Source organism: Canis lupus, chromosome 25 (assembly GCF_011100685.1).
Source record: "Canis lupus familiaris isolate Mischka breed German Shepherd chromosome 25, alternate assembly UU_Cfam_GSD_1.0, whole genome shotgun sequence".
NCBI classification, from domain to species: Eukaryota; Metazoa; Chordata; class Mammalia; order Carnivora; family Canidae; genus Canis; species Canis lupus.
The window spans coordinates 10,188,546-10,213,898 of NC_049246.1; the positions used below are offsets into that span (position 1 = coordinate 10,188,546).

At 34.6% G+C, this 25,353-nt stretch overlaps 1 protein-coding gene across 2 annotated transcripts in view; it reads left to right on the forward strand.

Annotated features, from left to right (window-relative positions):
• Positions 1 to 25,353, forward strand: part of UBL3 (ubiquitin like 3) — a 68,968-nt gene that overhangs the window by 31,456 nt on the left and 12,159 nt on the right. The window contains exons 1-2 of one of the 2 annotated variants that reach the window (XM_038573358.1): positions 12,953 to 12,975; positions 24,160 to 24,268. In XM_038573358.1, coding sequence (XP_038429286.1) covers positions 12,970 to 12,975; positions 24,160 to 24,268 — 115 coding nt within the window. In that variant the 5' untranslated portion in view covers positions 12,953 to 12,969. Of the gene's footprint in view, positions 1 to 12,952; positions 12,976 to 24,159; positions 24,269 to 25,353 lie in introns of those variants that run through there. The other variant, XM_038573357.1, reaches the window with a different exon arrangement.

A 25,353-nucleotide genomic window follows, 5' to 3' on the forward strand; every position in this document is an offset into this window, starting at 1 on the left:
AAATGTTTAGCATAGTGTCTGACACATTAATAAACATCCAAAAACTATAAGTTCCCTTAGGGTTGGAAAGGTCCTACAGGATATCTTGAGTCTGATTCAGTATTCTACCCAGTATATCAAAGAAGTAGTTTTGATCTGGCCCTCTGCAAACATGATTGTCAGGAAGCAAGCGTATTTCTTCATAAGCTAGCCTGTTTGTTTTCCTATAATTGCCTCCCATTGGTCCCAGGAATGCTCTGAGAACTACCAAGATTTAGTCCATATAGTAATGTCTCAAAGTGACAGATGTTCGACTCAGTATGAAAGTAGCTCTAATGTCTGCTTTCCCATTTTTGCATCTCTGTTTCCCTATCTTTTAGCTTTTATTTTACTTATAAACATAATTTAAAAAAATCAGAATAAGGTCAGTTAACCTACAGTCTGCCCTATTCCACCACAGATCTTTTCTTTTATAGGTTTTAATCATAGCTTAAAATTTAATATTCTGCTTGATCCCAGTTCTGGTAAGTTGTATTCTTCTGTTCTACTCTTCTTCCTTTGTAGAAGACATATTTTTTAAAAATCGTAATTAACTTTTACTTTAAAAGATCTAAAGTGCTTAATGTCTATAGCTGTTTATTAGTTTTTACTTTGAAGGATTTAATTGAAACATGCCAAAATTCAGTTTTTAATACAAATTTTGCAGTTCTAGCACTTTTCCTTTTTAGTACCAGATGAATCTGAAACAGTTCTAGCCTTTTAATTCATGGAAAGTTAAAAAATATATATATTTAGCTCTTTTTCACCCTATATGAGAGTAACTCATAATAAGGAATAAGCTAATCACTGGATTTTTATGTTCAGATTTTTAAAATCGTGCCACCTAAACATACACAGTGCAACCATCCATTTCAGGCTGCATTTGGTCACAGGTGAGGTTGATTTCTGACTGCTCATCTGTTGTAATTTCTAACACATGTTAATTACCCAGATAGCTAAATGCCAGTTAACTATAGTCATAAGCTAAAGCAAAAAACTAAAAAGAAACTTAGTATTATAATACCAAAAATATAATCTGTTTATGGTAGTGGTTCTTTGGTGACAGCCTAGAGATTGGTGTGTGAGCCTTTTCCCTCACCTCTCAGTGTGCTTATTGAAAGAACATCATTTATTTGAATGACTAGTGTCTGTAGAGCACTGTTACTTCAGTAATTTGACACACTGGCATGTACTAACATACCAGAAGATTGGCTTGACTTTTTCTGTCCATATCTTCGCATATTTTATAAATTTTTATGGCTGAATAATGTTCCATTCAGTTGGTCTGCCATATTTTTCTTTCATCTTTTTTTTTTTTTTGATTTATTAAACCTACACTTTCCTTTTCATTATTAGGGTTTTTAGAAGTAAAGATTTTTATATATCATAGTTTTGTTTCTTCTGCTTCTTCTGTTTTCTAATACCTGATATCAAATGAATTTATAGGATTAGAATTGATCATTAAAAGAGAACTATTTTATAGATTATGATATTAATCACCAAGTGACTTTCCAAAAGGGTTTACATTGTCTGAGCTCCTTTCTATCCTGAAATCTACCCAAACATTGGCCATCAAAGCTCATTCACTCATTTATCTAGGGTCAGAAGCAGAAATAAGCTGAAATTTAAACCTCTCCTCAATTCATTCAGTGAGGGTCAGAAGGGGAAATAAGCTGTAATTTAAACCTGTTAGTCATATTACTTTTTTGGTATCTCTTATATATATAATAGAGGAAAATGTCAAAATTAGTATTTCAGAAGACATTTTAAAATTATGAAATTCAATGATTTATCTGTTTGAATTGACTATAGGGTATTTGGAGAAGTAAAGCCCTCATATGATCATAAATATAAACATGACAAGGAATGAGTAGTCATTCAGCAACTGGAATTTGAAATAAACCCTTTAAACATTTGGATATTAGTATAGTCATTCCATCCCTTTCCCCCTCATCCCAGTATCATTTTAGGAAATTTTATCCTCAGTCCATTTATTCTGCCATTGTATAAAATACTTTCAGTCCTTTGGACTTTTTCTTTCAGTATCCATAGTTGTGGCAAACCTTGCCCATTAAGATTTGGGCTTATTTTAAAAGCAAGCAAAGTCATGCAAAACAAAGTCTGAACTAAAATGAGTATTAACTGTCTAATACTTCTCTAGGCTTAAACGAAAAAGCCAAACATGATAGGTAAAATAATAGGGCAAAATTTGTATATGTATATGATATGGAAAGAAGGTGATAAAGAACAAAAGAGAAAAAAAGTAGTCCTTAACAGGGTCTGAAAATACTTCCAAAATGTAAATTTTGATTCCCCCCCCCCCCATGGTAAAAATTGTGGATATTCAATTAAAAGGACTACTTGACACTCACTCATCTGCATGTAAAAAGTTTTATTTATTTATTTTGTTACGGACTTATATTTTTATGGTCTTTTTATATGGAAGCAAAGAATATAAAATACAGTAATGTAATTTATTGAGTTTAAATACCATTAAAACATTTTTACTTAACCATAGAATATCTTCAGTTAGTATTTTTTTTTTCAGGTACTCTTATTTCAAATTATTTGAAATATCCTTTTTTTGCTATGTAGTTTAAACCATGAAGTCACTCTATTGCTCTGGATTTCTTGAAGTATGTGGTCTTGATGATTCAACAGGTTAGAGTGCTTAGTCAAGTGTTCCTCAACCAAGGTGATATTGCCCCCTGGGAGACATTTGGCAATGTGTGGGGACTTTTTTTATATTGCTGTTATTTCTGGGAAGGCAAGGTGCCAGGGCATCTAGTAGGGAGAGACTAGGCAGTGATACCATATAGCCTCCAATGCCCAAAACAGCCCTTCACAACAAAGAATTGTCCATTCTAAAATGCCAGTCGTGCTGAGGTTAAGAAATCCTGTCTTAGAATATCTTGGGTACAGAGGTAGTCAGAACTGTATTCAGTCTTCTCCTTCACCTTGGCAAGGTGTTTAACCTTAGTTTCCTCATCTGGAAAATAAAAATAATACTGTTTTATGTAATTGTAATTAGTATAATTTCTGACACATGGTAAGCAATCAGTAAATCTTACTATTGTTATTATGAACATCACCAACAGTAATATCAAACATGTCAAAAGTTACTAAAATGGTAAAGTTTGATGAGTAATGAAGATCATACAGTTCAATTTCTTTGCTAATTTCCCACATTTGAAAAGTAATTCATTTATATATTTATTTTCTGTGTAATGGTTGTGCTATAGCATACTTAGTTTTTATTTTCCATGTGTTTTCTTATTATATGTGCCATATTCGGATTTAAATTTATAGAATGACTATAGATGTTTAGAGGACCTTGAGTCTCTGGAATAAGGATTGTTAGTAAGCATATGGTCTGCAGCTGCTTCTTTTTAGAGCTACCTCTTTAGTGGTTGCAAGAGAGATTGCATTGGTGATCATGGTAATCATGGTATTTTTCTTTTCCTCCCTAATGGTCCCCTGATGATTTTATTGACGCACATTGGGGAAGATAATCAGCTGGTTCAGTACTTGTATCATGCCTTCATTAAGGATATTTAATAGTGCTACCACAAATACCCACTCTGAAAAACTATCTAATGGTGAGAGGAAGTAGAAGGGAGTAAAGACACAAAAGGAATAGGAGGTATTGTGATTCTTGCCCTTGAGGAGTTTATAATCTAATTGAGGGGATAGGACTTACTTACATGTTTAATTAATATTCAAAGGATTTATAGGTCTAAATGTATGTCAGACTTCACATATAAGGTGGGAAATAACTGAGAAAGCTTAGAAAAAGGATAAATCGAGGACTGCCATTTTATTTGATTGAAGCTAATTATTTCATTCATATAAATATGAGACTCAGCACTGTAAGGTCTTAGAATTTACAGCAAATGTTCATATTTATTTGATGTTGGCAGTAGCCATAAAAGGTAAAGTAACAGTTCAGGTGCCTCCCTAATGCATATGGGTAATGTATGTAATGTGAGTTAAATTGCAGATTTGAACATGTATTGGGGAATGTCTGTGTGGAATTAGAAGAGTAATAGTTTGTCTCCAGCATTGCCCTGGCCAGTGGACATAAATGTGTTAGGAGATCTTAAAGAAGATTAGCAATGTTCACCAAATAAGTATTTTTTTTTAAGATTTTTTATTTATTTGAGAGAGGGAGAGCTTGCGAGCGTGCATGTGCAGTGCATGTGGGTGGAGGGGCAGAAAGAGAATCTCAAACAGACTTCCCCTGAGTGGAAGCCCAATGTGGGGATCAATCCCATAACCCTGAGATCATGGCCTGAGCCGTAACCAAGAGTTAGACACTTAACCAACTGAGCCACCCAGGTGCCACCCCCAGATAACCATAGGGTGTTGATGAAAACACCCTATGAGGATATTACACTCCTTTAATTCTAAAATTCTGTCTGTACTCCTCAACCATATTTTACTTACCAGCTAAGCCTATTTTCCTGACTGTGAGCGTTATGTCTCTTTCAGAAGGTAGCAAAGCATCTAGCACATACTTTCCCCCCCCTTTCCCTTTTTTTGACCTGAAGAAATACACAGTTTTAATGGGGAGACAAAAACAGAGACAAGCAACCAACAGAATACAGGTGCTAAAATATGAGGAATAAGATAAATACAGTAAGCTTTTTTTTTAGGAGCCTATTTGATAATGTGTCTTTATAAGTTATATCTACCAAGTAATTTGTAAATAATTAATGTATAAATACACTAACTGCCTATTCCATGGCCTTATTTTTATTTATTTTTTAAGTGTACTTTTTAAAGATTTTTTATTTTTATTATTTATTCATGAGAGACAGAGAGAGAGAGACAGAGGCAGAGACACAGACAGAGGGAGAAACAGGCTCCATGCAGGAAGCCCGACGCAGGACTCGATCCCAGGACCCCAGGATCACACCCTGGACTGAAGGTGGCACTAAACCGCTGAGCCACCCGGGCTGCCCTTCCATGGCCTTAAAATTGAAATGTCAGTGGTTAAAGAAAAGAGACACTTAACAAACTATATTCTTCCTACCCTTAAGGTTTTTCTCATAAAGTCTTTTTTTTTTTTTAATATTTATTTGTTTATTTGAAAGAGAGGGCATACACAGTGAGGTGGTTCTGCCACAGAACCTACCTCCAGGGGCTCCAAAAGTAACTCAGATCTTTAGCCTTTTAGCACATGCCTTAATTTTTATCATCTGTTTATTTCAATTATGCCAGCTCTAGTGTGCCTCTTCCTTTGCAATAGATCTTTAAAGCTTTGTCTTTTTTTAAAAAAAAGATTTTATTTACTTGTCAGAACAAGTGATGAGGAGGGACAGAGAGAGAGAGAGGGAAGCCGACTCCTTGCAGAGCAGGAAGCTGGAGGCGGGGCTTGATCCCAGGACCCAGAGATCTTGACTTGACCAGAAGGCAAATGCTCAACCAAGGGAGCCACACAGGCACCCCTAAGCTTTATCTTCTGTTTTGTTTTCTGTGGTTTTTTTTTCTGTCTTAAGAATTGAACAGCAGAGAGGAGTCTACTTCTCCCTCTTCCTCTTCCTCAGTTTGTGTGCTCACTTGTGCTCTCTCTCAAATAAAATCTTAAAAAAAAAAAAAACTAAATTATTTTTGATGTCATTGAAAATAAAGCCTAAAAAAAATTACAAAACATCTATCACTACTACTACACTTTAAAAAAATGGTTCTCAGTATTAGTTTTATAGCTAATTGGAAGCTTTTACTTGGTAGAAAGTTTGGAGTTTTAGTTGAACTTGTGCTTGACCCAATTATGTGGCGTGGAGCAATACTGGATAAATTACAGTTGACCCTTGAACAACACAGGCTTGAACTGCATGAGTCCACTTATATGCAGATTTTTGAAAAATAAATATATTAAGGGATGCCTAGGGGTCTTAAGGTTAAGCCTCTGCCTTCTGCTCAAGTCATGATCTCAAGGTCCTGGGAAGAAGCCCTGAGTCAGGCGCTCTGCTCAGCAGGGAGTCTGCTTCTCCTTCCCCCTCTACTACCCTTTCCCCTGCTCACATGCTTGTTTGCTCTCTCTTACTCTTAAATAAATAAATAAATAAAATCATCAAAAAAAGTAATTTGGAAAACTTTTTGGAGACAATTGTGACTTTTTTTGACAATTTGAAAAAACTCTCAGATGAGCAATCAAAAGAAAAAGAGATATGCCATAAATGCATAGAATATACATATGTATGTGTGTGTGTGTGTGTGTGTGTGTGTGTGTGTGTGTATATATATAGTTACTATGTTTTATCACCTACTGCTATAAAATATACACAAATCAATTACAAAAAGTTAAAATTTATCAAAACTTAATGCACATAAACACAGACCATACCTGGTGCCATTCAAGGTTGAAAGAAAGATAAACAAACATAAAAATGCAGTATTAAATCTTAACTGCATAGATTTAACTATAGTATATACTGTGCTACTGTAATAATCTTGTAGCCATCTCCTGTTTCACATTATCTTTCCATTTTTGATAGCTAGTGTTAGTAATAGATATAACATCTACAATGTTTTGTATCATATAAGACATTAATGATGTAGGTACTGACAGATGATTGATGTTGTAAATAGATGACATAAACTTGCAGTATTGACAAATATAATACAGTGCTAGAAGTCTATTTTCTCTTATGATTTCCTTAACATTTTCTCTACTTTATTGTAAGAATACAATAATACATATAACCTACAAAATATGTGTTAATTAACTGTTTATGTTATTGGTAAGGCTCCTGGTCAACAGCAGACTATTAATAAAGTTTTGGGGGAGTCAAAAGTTATATGTGGATTTCTTACTGTGTTAGGGTGAGGGGTTTGGTGTCCCTAACCCCTCCGCATTGTTCCAGAATCAACAGTATTTACTTAAAAGAAGTGTAATTTCAAAAATAATTCCCAGTATAATTCCCAAGGAATTACATACTATTTTTAGTATAAAAATAAATTTGGTTACTCTGAAGTCAAGTCACAAGTCAAGGGAGAAAGAGGCATTGTCCCTAATTTGAGGATTCATATAGTGTGATCTGTCATGTGTCCACTGTTCCACTTGGAGGGAAATTTCTCACTGACCTGTCTGTTAACTTACACCTGGGTTGAGAACAAGATTTTTATTTCGCCCTCCTGTCCCCACACACGGTGGCCCAGGTATCCAGGATTGTTGATTTCAATTGTCCACGAGTTATAAAGTAAACAAATAGTCCACACTACATTCCTGGCCTTTGAATCTGCTATTTCTTTTCCCTCTGTTTTGGGAACTCTGTCTCTTCATTTCTTTCTCTCTAGTTTGAATCATCACCGAGTTTTCTCTTCATCTTGCAGCCCTTCACCCCTGCCCCAGTCTTCTTGTCTTCATTGAAAAACTAGTCCAAAACCATCCCATATGCATAGTAATAAATCCTCCTGATTTGAACCTATGTTAGTAATTTCTTTGAATCTTTGTTTTTTGGGGTAAGGGGATGGTGCTGCCAAGATTGGTATTACCAGGAGCAGTCAGTGGAGGAGGGAAATTTACAGAAAATGAACAGACAAAAATATCAAGGTATAACCCTGCCTCCAGTAAGTATAACATATAAGACACTAAGACCTGGAATCAAAAGTTGATTCAATATATTTATAATAGAGTGATTTATAGAAGTCATGGCAATATTTGCTCTTATTGTTAACTTCCTAACAGATTTTTTGTTTGTTTGTTTTGAATGCCAGAACAAGTCAGATTTGTTTATTTAGGAAACATGTTTTGGAGATGAATAGGACAGTCCAAAAGCTTAAGCTTACCCAGAGGCTTTGACCATATAATAATCCTGAAGTAAATTCTGTATATATGTATGTGAACAATTCAGTAAGTAACAATGAGTAAAGTGATAAAAGCATTCAACTTCAGAAGATCCTGAAATACCAGATGAATCATTTGAAGTAAAACCATGATATACTGAAAAAATTTGAATGCTTTGCAGATTAAACTAACTAAAACTTTAATAGTTATAGGCAATTTAACATAGTGGCTAAAAGCAGGGTTAGATTGATACCCAGTTCTGATATTTCAAAGCTGTTGGACCTTGGGCAGGTTCTTCAGTCTCTGCGTCAGTTTCTTCCTCCTGTAAATATGAGCATAATGAGGGTAACTTTCCTATAGGATTGTTATAAAGAGTAAATGAGTTGATATATGTAAGACACTTAAATGAGGAGCTTGCACATAGAAAGTTATATGTGTTTGTGATTATTAATAGTATTACTACTTTTCATGACATATTAGGTATATTTTAGTCATATCAATTAGACTCTTAGGAATTCTCTGAGAAACTGACAAGCCATTTATGGATTTTTTTTTTCTATAGAAATGTAATCCAGGTTACAAACAGTGGATTTACAAATGAACTTTGGGACATAAAAGTTTATAAATTAAAACTGGTTAGAATCCAAATTATTTAGTATTTGCTAAATTAAAGCCATTAATAGTGGTTGCTTCCTGAAGGCGTGAGGTCCTATATATAAATGCTTATATACCTATAAGCATATGTGATCAAAATCACTAACTCCATTCATGAGTGAATAGCCTGAATAATTGAATGTGAAATGAATGTTTGCAGTGAGAGTTTAAAGAGTGCCAAGATAAAACTATTTTGGCTTCAATAGATAAGAACCCTAACAGTAACTTTGAGTAGAATTCTACCTTTGTTATTTTATAGGCCTGATGCATTTAGTTCCTCCCCAAAACTGCTGTCAGAAAACATAATCAAATGCATAGCCAATTTCATGATCTTAGAAGCACATACTAAAGTATACCTGCTAATTTCTCTTGCTTTTGTAGATCTTGAATATTTAAGGGTTCACATAGTAGGCTGATGATAAGTGCCCAATAAATATTTGCATGGATGAGTTATACACAGCATGGGAGAAGGGGGCAGGGAATACTCAGGAAGACCAGTTAGTAGATAACTAGTGATAATAATCTAAACTAGGATGTTGACAAAGGGATGGGGGTGAGGAGTGGGAAAAGAATAGATGCAGTAAACATTGCAGAAGTAAGGAAAATTAATAAAACCTGGTAACTGAGTAGCTATGGAAAAAAATAATTGTGTTTTTTTAAAAGATTTTATTTATTTATTCATGAGAGACAGAGAGAGAGAGAGGCAGAGACACAGGCAGTGGGAGAAGCAGGCTCCATGCAGGGAGCCTGACGTGAGACTCAATCCCGGGTCTCCAGGATCAGGCCCTGGGCTGAAGGTGGCGCTAAACCACTGAGCCACCCGGGCTGCCCAGAAAAAAATAATGTGATCAAAATAACATTTAAAATCATATATCCACTAGCAGCCTCCCTTGTTGAGGAATTCACGTTCTTCATATCTTCTTCTAATGTTTAGAATCATTATTTAGTATTCGCTACATTAACCTCTACCTGGGTACTTACTTTTCACCTAACAAACAGAATTAAGCTAGACCAGAAAAGGTCAGCATCCATAAGGGCGTGTGTGTGTGTGTGTGTGTGTGTGTACGTACGTACGTATGTGGAATGGGGAGTGGTAGGAGTGATGTTAATAAGGAGTGCCTCTTAGCATTGTTGAATTGCTTCTGCAGAAAACTTGGAAAAAGTAATTTTATTATGTTACCTAAGATAGCAGCTTTTATGCCATAGTCATAATTAATAAAGTTTTGAAGATAAGTAAAGACAGTACCTTAGGGATTGATAATTATTCAAACATTTGTCATGAATATTCTGAAAATAAAAGAAAATCTAATTTAGGAAATGAAGGTGATAGGAACACTGTCATTAGTTCTTATAATAAGAGGTCCAGAGACTCATTAAATATCTTTCCCTGACTTTTATATCTGTTTTATGGTATTAGTTACTCTGAGTTATTGTTGATATAAGTTAACAGCTTCTGAAATTTCTCACATATTATTGCAGGTGGTGTTTAATAGACATAAATATAGACTATTTCACTGGTTAAAATGGTTAAAAAAACCAAAAACATGTTCAACATGTAATCCAAGTCCAAGGGTTGTCATACTTAACTGCATCATGAAGATTACTATCTTCTGGTTTCATCATAACCTTACACGAATTTTCTTTATCTCTGAATCTAAGTTTCTAAATTTGTAAAAAGTATAATGTATTTTCAGCCCAGTGCCAGAGGTCCTTTACTTCTTGAATTATTTCTCTGGCAACCATACATCCTGCTCTTTTCTTGTCCATGTCTTCAGATAATTATCTAATCTCATAACAATCTTTCCCATGTATGAATATTTCTTCTTTTGCTGTTAGTCATTTACTTTTTCCCAGGAGTTCAACTGACCTTTTCCTAAACTGTTTATCAATGTTTCACTTTTAGTTGTAATTTGTACTTTATTACTTTGCAGTTCTCTATTCCCCCACTTTGGAAACCATCTGCTGTCATTTGTCTTGCTCTCTATATTGTAATACTAAATGTTTTGATGTTGCTGGCTTTATATTCTCTAACAACTTTTTAGGAACAGTTTTTTAATGAAGACTAGCACTTGATGATTGTGTTAATTAACATTCTTAGTATATCCTGCATAGATTTTATGCTGTATTTTACTGATAACTGTATTTAATAATATCTGCTGACGTGGATGCTTTTATCACACTTGCCTGTTTCATTCCCTGCTTGTTATGTAGAGCTCCACTGCTGAATAATTCGTCAGCTTACTCCTAAGTAAACTGATAAATTATTTATGAAAGTTTCAAAATTTAATAAATAATAATTAAAGCACACTTGTATTCAAGTAAGAATCTGTAAGTATTGTGGAGACATTAATTTATAAATGAGAACCTCCATATTAAGAGCACATGAGGTCATACTTATCTGGGGCACCACTAAGTGACAGTATCACTAGTCACAGGTTGATGCAAATTGTCTGTGCAAGCTGAATAGGACTGCAAAGCACAGGCAGCGTGGAACAATTGTTTTCTTCATGGGCAGACAAAATGTATTCTTCTTACATAGGAGAGCTTGCTATCACTTTTGAATAATGAGTTGACTGACATACTGTAAAGAATAGAATAATTTTTTACATGTCTTTTTCTTTTTTCCCTCTTCAGGGCAACTGTTTTTCATTATCACTGTGGTCTGTTTCAGGGCTTATCTTCCATGATAGTTGTATGTGGAAAATAGTCTGTCATCAGCTAACTATAACAGGAAAAAATACTAAAATATACTTTTTTGGGTAATTATTGGTAGATCTTCGTCCTAGTTATGTTACGTGTACATTAATGAAATATTTTAGGAATGTTGTCTGTAGTCTGGCATATTCTGGCACATTATTCATTCATCTTCCAGCATAGTTCCTACTGTTTTTCAGGCACGGTGAATCATATGAGGTTAACTATATGAGTTAACTTAATATGCATTTTCTTCTTCTTTTGATCTAAAATGAGGATTTAAATGTGAAACAAAAAACAGCCAAAGGCACCTCATCTCCACAACTGTGCTTGTTGATATAAGTTTGCAACTTCTGAAAGAGCTATTAAGAAGTTTTAAGATTTTCCATCCTCAAAGACCATGATTTAATTGGGGAGTTAAGACATATATATAAAATGTATCTTGCTACGATAAATGATATGCTATATGTAGGATGACCTTATAATTTATTAGGTAGATTGACATACTTTTGAGATTAAAAGGGAGTACTGTTCGTCATTATAGTGGTATCACAGATGTAAATCATAATTGTCTCAGGCAGTCATGGACATGACTGCTCCAGCATGGCCCGTGATGGGATAGAAACTCTAAGGGAGGAAGGGGTGGTGGAGGCCCAAGTGGTCACATAGAGCTTCACAGGATGCATTAAAACTGAACGAACAGAATCAGCAATCCATTCTTGTGACTCTTGGCTGAAACAGAAATTTGGGTAGGGAAATAGTAGTAGTTGGATTGGACTGAGTTTGGACTATGAACTTTGTGATCTTAAGTTACTTAACCTTGATGTTCTCACTACAGCATGGTGGTACGTACCTGTCTCCTAGGGTTGTACAACAATTAACTATATACCTCATGCAAAGTACCATATACTTCTTGTAAGTGATCAGTAAATATTAGCTACCTCCAGCACAATGACCAAATTTTAAACTGTTGAAATTGTTTGGCAATGTGCAAGATGGTTTAGTGATTAGAGAGGCAGCAGAGAGAATTTGAAAGAATTTAGTAACCCAGTAAACGAAAAAAAAAGCAGAGTGAATGGTGACACTGAGCCTTCAAGCCTGAGTAACTAGGAGACCAGGAGAATTTAGCAGAAATAAATAAGTCAGGAAGCGGATACCTCTTAATTAGGAAGAAATAAGTTTTAAACAGATCGATTTTGAAGGGACAGCAGACTATCCAAAGAGTCAGCTGGCAGTTGGAGAAATGAAATTGGTGCCCTATGAAGAATTAGTTGGGGAATGTTCCATATAGGTGGCAATTGAAGCCTCGGGGGTGTTGAAGAAAGAAAAGATTGATGAGGGAATCTTAGAAGGCTCGTATTTGGAGTACAAGGGGAAAAAGAACAAAGGAGAGGGTCAGAGAAGCAGGAATAGTATTCCCCAAAACAAGTGTTACCAAATATAGATCTATGGGGGTGGTTAACAGGTAATATGGGAAGAAAAATTGGTTCTATGATTAAATACTGCAATTCTGTTAAAGTTAGATGAATTTGTTCACTGCAAGAATTCTCTGGGCTTTTAATATGTTAACATACATGGCAAATTGCCAAGACAGGAATCTATGAAGCAGTGTTTTGCAGATTCACTTGGTTGCTGAACTGTTTTCACTTTCAGAAAATTCCATGGAGGCATGTGTTTCAGACAACACGTCTGGGGAATTACAGAAACCTGACAAGGAAAGATTTTCAAGAAGGAAGGAAAACTGTGTCAAATTGTTACAGAGACTAAGGAAGATGGAAAATGAGAAGAAGTTATTTGAGGTTTTTTATTAGATGGTTGTAAGTGACCTGCAAGAATATGGTTCAGTACTGTGGCTTCAATAGGCATATTTGTAGGGGTTTAAAGATTAGAGTTCGGGATGAGGAAATGAAGGCAGTGGGTTTGCATCATTCCACATCTATTACTTCAAATAAAAAGCGACTGATCGGAATAACTTGGTTATTACTAAATATTTATGTATCCCACGTATATTTTTTAATTATACATAATAAAATTGTTATATTTCTAAATAACATGCCCTTTTTGCTTAGTGCTAATCATACGATATTAGAGCTGGAAGGGACTTTTAACAGTCATCCAGGACAGTCCCTCAGAGAACCATTAGTTTCACTTTCATAGGGCAAAGGCACACATTAAAATTATTTTGTTTCCTAGCCACAGCCATGGCATCAAGTCTAAGCCATTTTCCTCATTAAAAAAAAAAAAAAGTTTATGGAAAAATAAGCCTTTTCAATTGTGTGTTTTTAAGATGTCCATCTTAATGGACATTAGTTTTAGTGTAATGTTGAAGACCATCTCTGAGAATATCCTGTCCTTTCATACAGCAGTGATGCAAATATTTAATTCATAGTTATACTGAAAAAAAGAAAGTCACTTTGATATCTTCTAACAATAGGTATAAATAAGTTATTTTAATTACAATAATTTCAGCATTTTTATGATAAAATATCATGCCCATAAGACTGATGGCTGATTTTTTATTACATTCAAATGAGGTTCCACATCAACATATTATGCCTAACAAATTTGAAATTCAGTAAACAGATTTTTTTTTTTAGTGACTTGCCTACATTAACCCTACTGCCTCCTGAGGCAGTTGAATGTTATAGCAAATTCTGAGTACTGATTATATTTTGTTCATCTTTGTATCTTCTACAGCATCTTAGCCTGGTACCCTGTTTACCAGACATTTGTGTGTTCAGTCGTTTGAAGTGTCATCTAAAAGTAGAATAATAGGTCCTCTTCCCCTTAGAGATTCACAAATTCATTTTGGCATATGAAAGATTCTGAGAAGTTTTGCAGTGAAGAAATTTGGAAATTTTTTTGAAAATTTTTTTGGCTTTCGGATTGTAGTAAAATACACATATTTACCATCTTACCCATTTTTATACTTGTATAAAATTAAACACTTTATTATAACAGAATTACCTAGATGAGATTACTCTCCAACTGTTTTATTACCTTTCAATAATTTAAAACATTAGAGGATCAAGATGAATTATTAATGGGAAGTTATTTTTTTAACTAACCATTGTCTTTGTGATCTTAACCCTTTTTGTACAGTTCATTGTACATTCATAATGCACAGCCATCACCATCATCCCATTTCCAGAACTCTTTTCATCTTGCACAACTGAAAATCTGTAATCATTAAACATTAACTCTCCATTTCCCCTCCCTCTAGTTCTTAGCAACACTGTTTGAATTTTTTAACCTGGTATTTCCAAATTTATGGTATGTAAGAACTCTTTTTTTCTCATAACATTGATTTATATTCCCTAGAAGTTCTATCACTCAGAGAAATAGGATTCGTTTTCAGGTAGTGTGTAGTAGATTAGGAGTATTTTGTCTTAAAAGTTGCATGAATCCTAAGAGAAAAGCAAGCCTTCTGGAGTGGCTATTTGAATAAGACATAAGGCCAATATTTAGAAGGATGTAAAGGGAGGTTGGGAGGGTGTTTGAGGAGACACTGAAGTGCTCTAGAACAAACCCTGATCTCAGAAAGGAAACCTGGGCTCTGCTATTTTGCTTCCGCAGCTAACTAGCTAGCTGCCTGCCTGGGGCCTCTTTTTTCCCTTGTCTGTTCCCTGTCTGTGAACTGGATGAATTTTGAAACTCCTTCCAATCTTAAAAGTTGAATGATTGAGGAAAATTGTAAAAGGCATGGGATTTAAAGTAGTACTGAGAATTTAATAATCACATAGGAGAAGTTGGAGGGAAAGAATCTGAGAATTGATAGCCCCAGCAAAAAGGCAAGCACTCACCTCAAGGAGAATCTGATGCAAGGCTCAAATAATGGCCAGCCAACACAAATATAAGATATAAGTATAGACCTCTAGAAGCTTTATCCTAGCTGTGTCCTACCTGGCTTTTTCAGAGTAGCTAGGTGATTAGAGACAAGAGGAAGTACTATATAATAGAATAGTATATATACTAGTACTACTCAAATGAAATACACTATATATAAGGAAAACTTCTGGTACATAGTTGATATTCAATAAATATTAATTTCCTTCCCCATGATTTCAGGCTTTTAGCCAAAAAAAACCATATACCATCATATTTTTACTAATGGAAGATGAGCAAAGAAAATTGTCATCCTTCTGAAATACATGGACATAATATTATGAATATAGGAAAAGCTACTCTCGGGCAGCCTGGGTGGCTCAGCGGTTTAGCACCACCTTCAGCCCAGGGCCTGATTCTGGAGACCTGGGATCGAGTCCTCTCAGGCTGCCTGTGTGTGTGTGTGTGTGTGTCTCTCTCTCTCTCTCTCTCTCTCTCTCTCTCTCTGTCTCTCATGAATAAATAAATAAAACCTTAAAAAAATAGGAAAAGCTACTCTTTCCCTTCCCCAGTGCCCTCTTTATTGCTTTGCCTTTGCCAGTTCCCTTTCTCCTATCTATAATTTAGTATTTTCAGTGCTTGGTTGACAGAGACAGTTGTACTGAACTGTTGTTCTTAATTAAGTGAATCATAAGACCTGAAAGTCTTTCTCAAAACAAAGGTTTCCCTAGATACAGATCCAGTGTCCCAGAGAGACTACTTTGGTTTCATTCAGATATGCTATTTAGTTGATTGTATACGTAGGAAATTAGACTGCTACACTCACATATGAAATCTGGTTAAAGCAGCTGGTTTGTATCCTACAGTCTGGTTTTAAAGTGATCCAGAACCATAATTCAGTTTCAGAACCAACATGTTTTCTAAGTTTACAGGATTTGGAACTTGAAAAATTAATAATTTTAAGAATAATTTGCAAAGTTTCTCAAGAATATATATTCAGTCTTCTCATGGAATTTTAATTTTACCAAAGTCTCCCAAACTTATTTTAAAGTAAGTGTATGTTATAAAGTATTTAAAGAGAGATCATTGTATAGTTAATATAATGTGATCTACTAAACTAATTGTGGTTATGATGATGACAATGGAAGATAATTTGTGATAACAGCTATTTAGGCACTGACTGTGTGCCAGGCACTAAATGCCTTATAAATTTTGAGCTACATTATTTGATTCTGAACTGTACTTATAAGAAACCCACTGGTTTCTTTGTTTCTTCATTGATGAGAGAAAAAAAATCAATCTACATTTTCTAGAAAGCAAATAGGCTAATTTAATATTATTGTTAATTCACTTGTATAACTCAATAGTTTCTTGTTTGTGTTGAGTGATCAAAAACTAATTTAATGAATAAATAGTTGACGGTTCATATAATTTAAAAAACATTAAATGTTGCTTTGGAATATTCTCCAACTACATTTTAAAATGAGTTCAATGTTCTGGAAATTCACATTCCAACTAAAATGAGATGTCATAAAAGTTTTACTTGGAAACTTAAACTGGAGAATTCTCTAGTCTCCCCTTTGCCTGTTGTTCAGGGTAGGTAAGTGTTTTTAACAAATAAAGAATTCCACCAAGTTTTTACCTATAAAGAGTTCATATTTCGTATATTAGAATAAATATTCTGAGTGCTAAAAAGAATATAGAAAAAGATCCCATAGTTTCAACCCATTTAGCAAATATCAATGTCCCTTAGTTTATGACTCCATAATACAAGTAAATTCGTAGACAAGAATTCAGGTGTATTTTCTTAGAAGTTAAAAATCTGTTTCCAAGAATGCCTTATATTAACTTCTTCACAAATAGGACTGCTGCTTCATTCCATTGGGGAATAGGAATGCCTTCTTGGCTTCTCAAATTCTATTTTGAAATTCTTTTCTACTATTTCTTCAAAAATTTAGTCTTATTATTTCATCCAGGAGGATGAGGCTCAATAGGATTTATTTATGCCATCCCATCTCAAATATGTGTAAGCCAGAGTGTGTATGGATTGGAGTGGGGGGAGTGTGGGACACCAACCCATCCATGCACAAGAAACAACCTGTGTAAAGGCTTTAAGGCAAGTAAGAACTTGACAGTTTTGAGGAACTGAGAAAAGATACCTGTGGTTGGACGATAGTGAGGGAAAGAGTGGTTGAGATGATGATGATGTGATGGTAATACAGAGACCATGGTAAGGAATTTGCTGGGACCACCTGGTTCACTTGACCCAAGTGGTAAACATCAAACATTGTTATTAGCACACCCAGGTTCATATCTCAGCTTATCTACGTATTAAAGTCTCTGAATTCATTCGTACAACTCTAAAATGGGAGTAATAATACCTGCTTCCGAAATGAGCTAGGACAGTAGTAACTAGGGGCAATTTTGGAGATACAGGTAAAGGCACACAGTAAATGGCAAGTGTTAGCATTTCTCCTTCTTTATTCACTGTGCCATATAGACCCTACTCTGGAATATCATACTCACAGATTCTCCTTTCTGTTGTTTTAAAAATTCATTCAGCTAATATTTATGAGCATGTAAAATTTTGTATCCTAGCTACCCCTCCCCCATAATTATGGTTTTATGTCTCTCTCATAGCTTCAAGGTTACAAAATCGTCAATGGATTTCATATTAAATCTTTTGTAATCCAGGCACCAAGCATAGTGTCTTTTTTCAGAAAATGTTTGAATAAATGAACAACTAAAAGAAAGTTTATGAAATGTATGACTACCATATTTTAGCACTGCAGATGTTTGAATAATTTGTTTTAAATCAGTCCTGTCTAAAAAAATGAGCACATTTCTCCATTCCATTTTTCTGTAATGTTTAGTAGAAATGCAAAATAGCCATTTACAAATCCATAACTCTAGGAAAAAGAAAGCAGCTTATCTATTTTAAAATTCATGCATTGTTTTAAAATAAGTCACTGATAGGCTTATGTCCTTTTCTCTAGATCAAGTAGCTATATTAATACAATATTTTTTAAAAAGCATTATTAATTTTCAAATGCAAATAAGAATAAATGGAGACAGACATACAATACCGTATACATTTTTACCAAGTTGAGTGCTTGCTTTTTAAAAAATCTTATTTGGAGATTTTAATAGATTCACATGCTCTTATTGTAAGAAATAGTACAGAGAAATCCCATATACCCTTCACCTAGGTTTCCCTAATGGAAACATCTTACAGAACTGTAGTATAGTATCACAGCAGGAAATAAGACTCTGGTAAAATCTGCAGACTTTATTCAGATTTCTGCAGTCTTACATGCACTTGTTCGTGTGTGTATGCATTTAATTCTATGCAGTTTTATCACATCTGCAGATTCATGTGACCACTCACCACAGTAAGATACAGAACAGTTCATCACAAGCATCCTTTCTGCTCCCCCCCCCCTTTTTTTTAAGATTTTATTTATTTATTCATGAGAGACACAGAAAGAGGCAAAGACACAGGCAGAGGGAGAAGCAGGCTCCATACAGGGAGCCCGACGTGGGACTGGATCCCTGGTCTCCTGGGCTGAAGGCGGCGCTAAACCGCTGAGCCACCCAGGCTGCCCTTGTGCTTCCTTTTTATAGATAAGCCACCCTTCCCCCTTCACCTCTGCCTAAAACCTGGCTACCACTAATCCATTCTCCATTCCATAGTTTTGTCATTTCAAGTATACTGAATATTTGGAGTTGTACAGCATGTAATCTTTTGGGGTTGGCTTTATTTATTTAGCAAAATCCCTTTGAGATAAATTGAAAGCTTTTAAAAAGTGATTTGCAAAGAAAGTCTAACATCTTTGCACTGGCCACTTTGCTTGCCCTTTAGCAAAAAAGGCAGGAATGAGCACTACAAGGGGCAAAGGTGAAGTAGAGTGTGAATGTGAAGTAGAGTACCCCAGTACTCTTTTTATTCTTAATGAGACTCACAGGAGAAGTCAGGAATTCCTTTTCTGATTAACCTGTTGATCTCTTGTTAGAAAGCAGTCATATTTTTTTTTTAAAGGACATGGTCCATTTCCATACTTGTCTGTTTTATTTTCATAGACTATTCCAATTAATTCTGTCTTTCGGGACACCTGGGTGGCTCAGTGGTTGAGTACCTGCCTTCAGGCCAGGTTCTGATCCTCCAGTCCTGGGATCGAGTCCCACATCGGGCTCCCTGCATGGAGCCTGCCTCTCTCTCCGCCTGTGTCTCTGCCTCTCTCTCTCTCTCTCTCTCTCTCTCTCTGTCTCTCATAAAAAATTAAATAAAATCTTTAAAAAAAAATTCTGTCTTCCATTCTCGTGTTTACTTCTAAGTTTATCGTAACCAATTGAAAACAAATTGTGTCTGAATTAAGTTCTAGATGAGATTTCTCTAAATTGTTATACTCTGACAAGTAGAAATGTCAATTTGACTAAAAACTTTTTTAACTTGAAATGACGTGCATGGAAGAGTTCTTGTCATTTCCATTGGCCTTACAGGAAATGATTATGGTAGCTACCTCAGTTAAAGTCTTACTTGGATTTGTTTTGCCTCAAAAGTGACTATGAAATGTCTCATAATCTGAACACCATACCTTATGAATTTTATTACATAATAGGAGCTCCATCTCATCTTAGTCATTTGGAGTCCTGATTAACAGTTTTATTTTTAGACAAGTATGTGCATGTAGTATATCACATTTTAAGCTATAAAGAGTTGTTTTTAATCCATTGTCAATATGTCAAGAATCCCAGTACCCCACAAGCAAAAGTTCTTTTAAGATACTTTATAGATTGACTTAGCATGGCTTCAAAGAAGTAAAAAGATCTTTCATTTATAAATATTTAAATAAATGGAACATAATCTTTTAAAGGGAAACTAGCTCACATTTATAGGAATCACCATATATATTTACTGAGAGGCACTATAATATTATTTATCTGAATAAGCTTGAGAAATTTCTTAATATGATATAGGAGTAATTAACTACTGGCCAGCCTGTGTATGCAGATGTTTATCTGGGTGATTGCTTTCAAGATTTTTTCTAAGGAAAGCAAGGAAATTTAGTGTTTTCCTCCTTTGGTGTTACAACCCTAGGATACACTTGCCTATATACTAAGGCAGATGTATACATCTAGTCTAAGAACAAGGTTGTCACATAGAGATAAACATAGGAACAAGTCCAGACTCATCCAGTAATCTTCCATATCAGTAACCTAATCTTTATTCATGAGAGAGACAGAGAGAGGCAAAGACACACACAGGCAGAGGGAGAAGCAGACGCCCTGCAAGGAGCCTGATGGCAGGACTCGATCCTGCACCCCAGGATCATGCTCTAAGCCGAAGGCAGATGCTCAGCCACTGAACTACTCAGGCATCCCAGTAACCTAATCTTTAGCTTCATTTGAAAATTAGGTTGAATCAGAATTAATTTTACTTTTGAAAATACCTTACTAAATGATAGCATTTATATAAACTGTGGCATTTTACTGACAATCCAGAGCCTGACAAATTAAGCACTAAGATGTTTACATGTTGGAACTATCTACATGTTCATATGACTACCAAAAAATGATTATTATCCATTCCCATTCTTTTTTTTTTTTAAGATTTATTTATTATTTAGAGGGGGGGCAAGGGCAGAAGGAGAGAGAATCACAAGTAGACTCCCCACCCACCCCCTCTGAATATGGAGCCTGATGTGGGGCTCAATCTCACCACCCTGAGATGACCTGACTGAAATTGAGAGACAGATGCTTAACTACCCAGGCGCGCCCCCCATTACCATTTTCCCATTTGATAAAATGCCCAGAATGTGAAAGCCTGGATTTGAATCTTAGTGCTGACCTTTCCAGTCATATTTCCACTTGCATACTGAAACTAAAGAAACTGCAATATTAGTCAGTCAACAAATGTTGAACACCTACCACATGCCAGCCATTGTACCAGGCACTGGAATCAGGCAATGTGTTACTTTACTCAGCAACTTAATTTTGTGGGTTCATTGCTGTTATTTTTAACTGGGGACATAAATTTCCTTGCTGGGGAAGCAGACTTTAACTGTTATTATCAGTTTTAGATCATTGTAACTAAGATTTGATGAATTCTTAGATTTATGTATTTATAGACTTAGAGTTTTCATATTCTCTCTTCCCACCCAGAGGGGTGATTAGGTTCTAGGTAGATTTTGAAATCTTACTTTGCATTTTGTTCTGATTTTGTAGCCCAAAACTGCTTTGAAACTCTACCATGAGTTACAAACTGAAATGTTTTCTGGGACTAGCAGGTATTGTAAGTGTATAAAGCGGCCACTGTGAGTAAGTGGGGTTCAGTAGGGTCTGTGTCAAACTGAAAAGGGTATGACCCCTGTAAACACTCAAAATTTTTTTAACCTGTGTCAAACACAACTTTTTGAAGCCAAAAAGTTCTTAACATTCTGAAAATTTAGATGCACATAAATTCTTTAGACCATTGATACTGAAATACAAAAGTGAAATAGTTTACTGGTGATAGTGATGTGTATTAATTTTAAAATAAGAAATGCTGGGAACTACAGCTTCATGAACCCATTTGGTGTTACATATTTATGGGGTGGGGTGTGTGTATTATTTAGTTTAATATATTGTGGACACCTTTCCATGTCAAATCATATAGATCTATACCTTAAATTGTTTAATAACTATAGATATCCATATTTTTGTCATATTTTTCCGTTTCCATATTGATGGATATTAAGGAAAGTCTGAAGTATGCTTTGGTATGGTCTTTGTAGATTCCAAGGATTGAGTCTTTTTTTTTCCCCTTTTTTAAATTTTTAAATATTATAATTTGAATAAAAGCCCAATAGAAATTAATTTTAAACTTAAAAGATGATTCTGAAAAAAGGAGATTCGTATCATTTACACAACTCTTAGGAAGCTTGGATTTAATTATATTTCTTTTTTTTTTTTTAACTTTTATTTATTTATGATAGTCTCACAGAGAGAGAGAGAGAGGCAGAGACACAGGCAGAGGGAGAAGCAGGCTATATGCACCGGGAGCCCGATGTGGGATTCGATCCCGGGTCTCCAGGATCGCGCCCTGGGCCAAAGGCAGGCGCCAAACCGCTGCGCCACCCAGGGATCCCCGGATTTAATTATATTTCTTTCTGGTTAATCAAACACATGTGGCTGAACCATTATGAGAGGAATAATTTCTTAGGCATTAATGACTGAAGGACCCTTATACAATAGTATGTAGCCATTAAAAGATTGCATGTAAGTTCAGAGTATGTAGTATACATTTATCAGTATTCACATATAAAGAGATATATATAAATATTGTTGTATCTCTGAGAACTAAAATCCATATTGTATAGATATTGGGTTCCTTGCTTTAAAAATCACCATTACTTATTTGTTTTAGGAAATAAATAAATGGTGCTTTCTTAAAATTTAATCATTCTTACTATTACTTCAATTTTGTTCAGATAGGACTTTAAAAATTTCTCGATTTTATTACTTATTTACAGTAGTATGATTTCATCAGATCTCTTCCTGTATTAATACGCTCTTTGGTTTAATTTCAAATTTTATTCCAGTCAGAAAGGGCAGCAAGAAATTCTTGAAAGAGCGTTTCACCTGGAATATAGATTTCTTTTATCTTCTAAACTTTTAAAAATATATATTTTATTTATTTATTTGAGAGAGCGAGAAAGCACAAGCAGGGGGAAGGGGTAGAGGGAGAAGCAGACTCTACTGAGCAAGGCCCAATGTGGGACTCAATTCCAGGACTCTGGGATCATGACCTGAGCTAAAGGCAGACACTTAACCAACTAAGCCACCCAGGCACCCTAAAAAGCTTTTTTTTTTTTTATGGAGATATAATACACATAAAATTAGAATGTAATGTCTAGTCTGGCTTCTGGTTCTATTTCATCTAATATGGGATCCAGTCACATTCCAATGAATGAGGAATTGTTTGTGCATAGCATTTTTCTAGAGGAGATATTTTATAACTATGAGTACATTTTCAAAGTGCTGAGGCAATGGAAGTGGCATTGGCCGTGTTGGTAGTAGATACTAAATCAGTGACCTGGTATCTAAATGGTGCTGTGTTAGGCCATCAATTTATTCCTTGTAGACTTGGCCATCTGAAGATGTTCTGGTATTTTTTTAGAAGATAAAAGTATTGGTAACTGAAGAAGAGAGCTTGGCTAACCTGGGACCAGGCACAATTCAAACTGATACAATGACATTCTCTGTTCTTTATATATAAAGAACCTGGGCTAGTCCCAGGACTCAGCTCTAGACTAAAGCCAACTTTTGGGAAGGTGTTACTTGCTCTCTTAATTAGAGGCCCAGAAGTATAGAAAACCCCACTTGTATTTGTGTAACTTATAGGGAAATGAGTGATACGGTTTTTAGAAATAGCATCAAGTTAATTATGGATAGAGAAAAAATTAAAACGTGAACATTTAGAATGTTTTACAAAAGGTATAGGCAAATATATTTACTCAGAAATGTAAATTTATTGGATCTCAAAATTTTTAATTCCATTATTTACCTTAGATTATTCACTGAGGATGAATGTGTGTCTTTTGTCACACATAAGCTCCTCCTCTGCCTTCTCAAAATAAATGATTGTGCATTTGGGATTAACAAAACGACTATTATTGATTCCTCCTTTAACCATTGTAAAATTCTTTATGGTTTCTAGTTAATTTGTTTAGGTTTGAATAATTTTTATAGGATAAAAATTTATATATAATTTATTGTTTCCCTTTGTTTTTCTAAGAAGTAGATTATCAACTAATTTTTTTTCTGTTTAGTGATGTGATCTGCAGCGTCACCATTTTTATTAGATTTTCAATGGAAAATATGTATACTGCAGTGATAGTGATAACCTGTAAAAATATTGTTGGAGTAGTTAAATATAAAAGTATAATGAGTTTCTGTTTTCTTTTGTTTATTTATTAAGGCAAAATGGGCTCCCCATATATATTAAAAAATGGAAATAAAATCATATGCCAAATTCTCTTCTTTAAAAAAAAGTCTTTACAGAGTTCAAATAAATAAAAACTAGAAAATGGCATTAGTAATAATTTAGAATATGATTGAAATAAAAAGCCTAGGAGTCATTTTTTTACTTTAAAAATTTCAAGATTTATATTAAAAGGATCATTGTCTTCTTTCAGATAAATTTGCGCCTCATCTTGGTAAGCGGAAAAACAAAAGAGTTCCTGTTTTCTCCTAATGATTCTGCTTCTGACATTGCAAAGCATGTGTATGACAATTGGCCAATGGGTGAGTGGTGTTTTTCTCTTGAGAATGAATAATGTTAATTCTTTATACCCTACCTTGTTTCACAGACATTTTGAAAACATTTTAAAGATACAAAAGAAAAACAAATAATTGAGGATATTAGGCTTCAGAGTTAAAGGGGAAGGAACACTGTGTCTGTCTCTAGATTTTATTCTTCAGTTACCTCATTGCAAAATAGGGAAGGAGCCAGTATGCAAAATTTGTTTTTGCCTTAGAACCCTTTTAATGTAAATGAAATTGTTTTTTAAAAGATAAACACAAAGTAGCTAACACATCCAAACACTTTCATATCAGTAAATTTATTTATACCAAAACACGAATTAAAAGGAAAGAACTATTTTTAAGAAATTATAATACATTCTCATTGGTCTATCCCATATATGACCTATTTAAAATTGAGTTTGACACAAAGTTAATTTCTAATTCATGTCAATTTTATGTGTCCTCTGAATTACAAGGGCAAGAAAGTATAAAATCCATTTATGCATTGCATTTTCAAGCCAGTATCCATGACAAAATTTGAGGGAGCAGGGAAGTGATATTCCTTCCTTTCTCTGATTCTTCTCCATGTAATAAGACTTTGTCTTGCCATCCTGAAGTGAGTCTTTATCTTGTGTTTTTCCTTTGAACTTTCCCTAAGTCATCTTGGTCCCATGTATCATAGTAATAATATGAATGTTTCAGCTGATTTAACTTAATTTTACTAGCCAAAGCAATTTGTACTTTTAAAGGACAAGATTCATTTCAACAAAGAACACAGTGTATTCAAAATGAATCCATCAGATCAGTTTCTCAACTTTAAATAATATATGGAACTCTTTAGAGGAAGAAAATTCTTGTAGATTTCCTAGTGCCAACTTAAATTATTTTTATTACAATTTTTTTAAAGATAGAAACATAAACCCCTATTCAGATGCTTTAGCCTTATTAATTCATATACATCCATAAAACTAAAACAGATCTAAAAAGAAAATGGAAATACAACTCTAAAACCAGTAATGTTCAAATTAGCAACATTAATGTGCCAGATGATATATTTTTGCTAAAACTCACTCACTTCTTTCACC